The sequence below is a fragment of the Salvelinus fontinalis genome, unplaced genomic scaffold (genome assembly GCF_029448725.1).
Source record: "Salvelinus fontinalis isolate EN_2023a unplaced genomic scaffold, ASM2944872v1 scaffold_0052, whole genome shotgun sequence".
In the NCBI taxonomy this organism is placed as follows: Eukaryota; Metazoa; Chordata; class Actinopteri; order Salmoniformes; family Salmonidae; genus Salvelinus; species Salvelinus fontinalis.
The window spans coordinates 222,587-228,787 of NW_026600261.1; the positions used below are offsets into that span (position 1 = coordinate 222,587).

The 6,201-nt window shown below is 41.1% G+C and overlaps 1 protein-coding gene across 1 annotated transcript; it reads right to left on the bottom strand.

Moving 5' to 3' along the window:
- Positions 1–4,526: 4,526 nt before the first annotated feature.
- LOC129842563 (zymogen granule membrane protein 16-like) lies at positions 4,527–5,940 on the bottom strand. Its single transcript, XM_055911164.1, has 3 exons — positions 5,871–5,940; positions 5,426–5,594; positions 4,527–5,130 (listed from the first exon to the last, which is right to left on the bottom strand). Exons 1-3 carry the CDS (start codon positions 5,938–5,940, stop codon positions 4,764–4,766), a joined length of 606 nt encoding a protein of 201 aa, XP_055767139.1. The 3' UTR covers positions 4,527–4,763.
- Positions 5,941–6,201: the final 261 nt, after the last annotated feature.

Sequence of the window (6,201 nt, forward strand, 5' to 3'; positions counted from 1 at the left end):
TTTTAGGGGGAATATTTTGATCGGACCAAAACAAAACGGTACTTAAGCCAGGATTCAGACACGGCTAGGACATCCTGGATGGCAGAGTGTGCATAGACAGTGAATAAAACAATCTTGGGGAGGAGGCCTCTAATGTTAACATGCATGAAACCAAGGCTTTTACGGTTACAGAAGTCAACAAATGAGAGCGCCTGGGGAATGGGAGTGGAGCTAGGTTTCTGGGCACAATAGAATAGATACAAGACATAATGTACAGACAAAGGTATGGTAGGATGTGAATACAGTGGAGGTAAACCTAGGCATAGAGTGACGATGAGAGAGATATTGTCTCTAGAAAGATCATTTAAACCAGGTGATGTCACTGCATATGTGGGAGGTGGAACTGAAGGGTTAGCTAAGGCATATTGAGCAGGGCTAGAGGCTCTACAGTGAAATAAGACAATAATCACTAACCAGAACAGCAATGGACAAGGGATATTGACATTAGGGAGAGGCATGCGTAGCCGAGTGATCGTCGTCCAGTGAGTAGTTAAGCTGGCTGGAGACACGGCGATTCAGACAGCTAGCGGCCCGGGGTAAGCAAGCTAGCAGAAAGGCCTTAGAGGTACGTCGCGACGGAAGTAGTCTGTTGTAGCCTCCTCGTGCGGTTCCGTCGGCAGACCAGCCGTGATGGATTAGTAGGGTTCCGTGCAAAATAGGTTTAGTGGCCCAAGAAATTGGCTGATGGACCTATTCAGCTAACAGTCCGATATGCTCTAGACAGCTAGCGGTCCGCGGCTAACAGGCTAGCAGATGGGCATTCAGGGGACATCGTGACGGAGGGGCTTGTTGCAAAAAGAACCCTCGGCAGATTACGTCGGTAGTCAAGACGTGATGGATTAGCAGGCTTTCGTGTAGTAAAAGGGGTCCAGGACAATTGGCAAAATAGGTATTGTAGCCCAAGGAGTACAGCATGCTTTTGTCTATTTGAGCTGGTCAGTATGTGTTGGTAATCCTGTAATCCTTTAAAAAATGCATCGCATAGTAAAATGCATAAGTGTTGCTCTCCACTTTTTTCATTTCGAGTATGATAGCTAAGGAGATGGAGAAACACCTGTCTCCGGATTACATCTTCAAACTAACGGCAACCATTGCATCCATGACAGGATACGCGTCCATGTATATGGGTAAGAAAGTGGTTTCATTTCAAGTTAAAGTGTACTGTTAGCTAACTAACGTTAGCTGGCTGGCTCCCTAGCTAACGCTACATGTATGATCTTATTATTCGTATCTCAGAGCCATTTGCTTGGCTAGCTAACATTGAACCTGGTTGGTTAGCTACCTGCTGATTCATGCAGTGGTTCATTGTTTAGCTAGCTACAAGTTTGCTACACTGATCAAAAATATAAATGCAACATGCAACAATTTAAAAGATTTTACTCAGTTACAGTTCATATAAGGAAAATAGTCAATTGAAATAAATAAATTAGGCCCTAAGGATTTCGCATGACTGGGAACACAGATATGCATCTGTTGGTCATAGATACCTTAAAAATGTAGGGGTGGGGATCAGAAAACCAGTCAGTAGCTGGTGTAACACCATTTGCCTCATGCAGTGTGACACATCTCCTTCACATAGAGTTGATCAGGCCGTTGATTGTGGCCTGTGAAATGTTTTTCCACCAGCAAAGTTGCTGGATATTGGCGGGAAGTGGAACACGCTTTTGTACACGCTGGTCCAGAGCATTCCAAACTTGCTCAATGGTTGACATGTCTGGTGAGTAAACAGGCCATGGAAGAACTAGGACATTTTCAGCTTCCAAGAATTGTGTACAGATCCTTGCGACATGGGGCCGTGCATTATCGTGCTGAAACATGAGGTGAAGGCGGTGGATGAATTGCACAAAAATGGTCCTCAGGATCTCATCACGGTATCTCTGTGCATTCAAATTGCCATCGATAAAAATGGAATTGTGTTCGTTTCCCGCTTATTCCTGCCCATACCATAACCCAGCGCCACCATGGGGCACTCTGTTCACAATGTTGAAATCAGCAAACCGCTCACCCACACGACGCCATCTGGCCGGTATAGTTGAAACCGAGATTTATCTGTGAAGATCACACTTCTCCAGCTGGCCAGTGGCCATTGAAGGTGAGCATTTTCCCACTGAAGTCAGTTATGATGCCAAACTGCAGTCAGGTCAAGACCCTGGAGAGAATGACGAGCACACAGATGAGCTTCCCTGAGACGGTTTCTGACAGTTTGTGCAGAAATTATTTGGTTGTGCAAACCCAAAGTTTCATCAGCTGTCCGGGTGGCTGGTCTCAGACGATCCCTCAGTCGAAGAAGCCAGATGTGGAGATCATGGACTGGCGTGGTTACATGTGGTCTGCGGTTATCAGGCCGGTTGGAAGTACTGCCAAATTCTCTAAAATGGCGTTGGAGGTGGCTTATGGTAGAGAAATTAACATTATCTTCTCTGGCAACAGCGCTGGTGGACATTCCTGCAGTCAGCATGTCAATTGCACGCTCCCTCAACTTGAGACATCTGTGACATTGTTTTGTGTGACACAACTGCACATTTTACAGTGGCCTTTTATTGTCCCCAGTGAAAGGTTCACCTGTGTAATGATCATGTTGTGTGTTCAGCTTCCCGATACGCCACACCTGTCTTGGCAAAGTTGAAATGCTCACTAACCGATGAAAAAAAAACGAATTTGAGAAATAATCTTTTTGTGTGTGTGAAACATTTCTGGGAAACATGGGACCAACATTTTACGTGTTGCGTTTTTGTTGTTGTTCAGTGTATATACAATGAAAACTTGTCAAAGACACTTACTGTACATCATTTGAAATGCTGCCCAGGTTTTGCTTTATGATTCCCTGAGGGTCCAATACAGGGGGATACATTTACTCAGATTATTTAGTGATTCTGGTCTGAATATACAGTAGGGATGCAGTAGTCAAGCTAACATTTTAGGCTCTATAATAAGCTATCATGTAGAATTGTTCATGATTTAACAACTATATATTTTTTAAATGGCACATAATTTCTTTAAGATTTGCAACCATTCCATTGCAGTATCATCCACATTACACTAAATGCAAATAACAAAAATCCATATATTTTTTGCCCCATTTAAATCGATGTCTGTTCCTCAAATTAGCTCGGACTTACTGGGACTAAGACAATGTTTCAAGGAACCACAGACTTATTCTGTAAAACAAAGACAATAAAAAAACATTTCCTAATTTCCTTCTATCTCACCAAAACTAGTTAAGCAGCTTTGACTGTTGAACCATGCATATACTGTATAAGCCCTATCTATAAAACTGTCTAATCTAGACCAACCACACAGTTAAAGCTACAGTCTGTGATTCGCAACAAAGTGGTGTCCCTCCCCACCACTTGTTTTGGTATACAGCTGAAAATTGAACAGCGTCCCAAATCTCAGACTGTAGCTTTAACTAAAACACGATGCCGCTTGTCATGCAATGCCAGGCTAGAAGGGGAGCAGACTTCATAGACAAAATGTTTGATGTTATGAATGGGTATGGCAGATATACGTTCCAGACATTATGGGTGTGTTGGATAGTAGCGCTGGGAATTGCCAGGGACCTCACGATACAATGTTATCACAATTATAAGGTGTTAATATGATATGTATTACGATTCTCATGATTCTACACGTATTGCGATTCTATACTAGGATTTTATTGTGATTCGATGTTCCAAACATATTGCTCACCATATGTCTGTGGCAGAGAGACTAGAAAGCATGAGAAAGTAATGGAAATTGCCCCCCAAAAATGTGCTTCCTATTTAAAATGAAAATGGTGAACAGTCTATGAAGGAAAATAAGAGTTTTAGTGCAGGGACAGCCAACTAGCACAAAAATAATAGTTTGTTATTGTTGATACGACACGATATATTGTCGAAAATAATATCCCGTTCTGTAACTATCAATTTTCTTTCCTTCATTACTATTGGATAGGCGTTTTAACGGTCTTGCTGTTATAAATGTAGTTCCTTAAGGACACCATTGAGGTAGGGTTTGTTAAGATGACAGATTAGCTTATTGTAGCTTCTGGTCACTACTGTATGTATATTCTTTCAAAAGGAATACAATGATATATAATGATTAAAGATATGCTTTTTATTAAAATGTCCACAAGCAGATGTAGCAGAAAAGGAACAACAAATAACAAATACAGCGTGTATAAAATAATGAAGGTGAAGCACCCTGAGACGCTATTATCTCCCCATAATATTTGATTGTTCAATTAATCAAAGATATAATTAATCCTTTAAATCCCATATGATTCTTTAATTTATTGAGATAAAATGTGATAACCTCAAAAAATGTGTAACAACGCATGTGGTCTGTGACCCACGCTGACAGGACTGTTTTAATATCTCTATCTGATGGGCGCTTCATGAGAATTTGAACTGAATGAATTTGAATGTTTAGAAGTATTTTTGTACTGCTTCAAGAGAGGAATCACATCAAAAATTCTTCCAAAATATTCTAAACATTGAAAGTCATTCAGTTTAAATTCTCATGAAGCGCCCATCAGATAGTGATATAAAAAACAGTTCTGTCAGCGTCTATGTCAAACATCCGTCCAACATATAGGGTCAGTTTCCTGGACACAGATTAAGTTTACTCCTGGACTAAAAAGCATGTTGAATGGAGAATCTCCATAGAAAGTAACTAGTCCAGGACTAGGCTTAATCTGTATCCGGGATACCATCCCAAAGAGCAAGACATACTTTTCCCCCCTAAAAAATAGGAGTTACTGTTTCCAGTGCTGTTTCCAGAGTACTGTTTCCAGCCCCTTCCATGTTCAACAATCCCCAGTGGGCTCCGATGGAGGTGATCCCGGCACCGTTGAAGCGACCGCTGAGCAGCCTCAGCTCATTGCCCATGTTGGCTGGGTAGAAGTTGAAGGAGACTTGGTTGGGCAGGCCGGCTGACAGAGTGCGCCCCATGTTGGTGGTTAACACCAGGTAGCAGATGTAGTCTGCTGGGTTGTACTTCCCAGACACCTCGACGATGGCCTCATCATTAAACAACTCCATCTCCTGCTTTTCACTCCCTTCGCGACCGAACACAGGAGACCAGGTGTTGCCATATCTCAGCTGGAACCTAAAACAGAGGAAGCTTTTCACGTTGGTTGTGTTTTGATAAGGCACATTCAGACTGAGAGAGCAGGTAGCGTCAGAGAATATCAAGGAATTACATTTTACATTGTACTCTGGGTTAGATAAAATAACAATATCGTTTGGTCATGTACTGAATATGTAATAAACACAACAAATAAATAAATACAGAAAGAAGAGTGTCTGTTTGGCAGGGTAGTTGGACTGAGTAAGTGGTGTGTGTTGGGTAGTGTAGTTGGACTGAGTCAGTGGTGTCTGTTCATGGGTCAGGGTCTGCTCACCCGCTGATGTAGTTGTTGCTGTTGTAGTTGTAGTAGTAGTAGTAGTAGTAGTAGTTGTTGTTGGTCTCCCACACTCTGACTCCTGTGATGCGTCCTTCACCGTAGGAAGCAAATGGGGTGCCACCTCCCTGACCCACCGCAGAGGAATACGAGTACGGGTCTTTGATGGCTAAAATAACATGGGAAATAAGTTTACTATATTTACTATATTAATAATACATATTTATATATACATCATTTTAATATTACCAACACATTTCTGAAAGATCTTTACATTATGAATAAAGTGCAGATGAATTAACTAAAGTACATTCTGCAATGATTTAATCCATCAGCTTTTGTCTCAAAGAAGAACTCCTAAGTCTAACTGAAAAAGACAAGTTGGTGAAAGCACAAAAGCTATTATTTAATCATTACAATTCAGAATTGTATTTTTATTACTCACGCAATGCCGAGCAGCTAGCCAAGAACACTGTGACAACCAGGATTAAGAACATTCTGCAAAAGGGAGGCATCAATACTTAAGACCTTTAATTTCAGTCAATTTTACTCTCACTCCGTTTCACTTTCAATGGTAAAACTTGATTTTTTTTTGTTAATAATGTTTTTCATAGTAGTTTGTCAAAACAAATAAGTCATTTTACCTGTCAGGTCAACCAGTGTTTCCTAGGAGGGAGAAGAAAATAACCTTTTGAATTGTGACGTAACAATCAACAAACCATTCTTGAATGTGAAATGTTCTAAAACGTCTCTAAAAAGGTAAACCTAGTCTTGTT

What these genes read in the sequence shown, in the direction of transcription:
- LOC129842563 (XM_055911164.1), bottom strand. Translation starts at nt 5,940, where the DNA reads ATGCCTCCCTTTTGCAGAATGTTCTTAATCCTGGTTGTCACAGTGTTC. An exon ending in GGCTAGCTGCTCGGCATTGC is followed by an intron (nt 5,595 to 5,870) that starts GTGAGTAATAAA and finishes ATGTTATTTTAG; the next exon opens with CCATCAAAGACCCGTACTCG. An exon ending in AGCAACAACTACATCAGCGG is followed by an intron (nt 5,131 to 5,425) that starts GTGAGCAGACCC and finishes CCTCTGTTTTAG; the next exon opens with GTTCCAGCTGAGATATGGCA.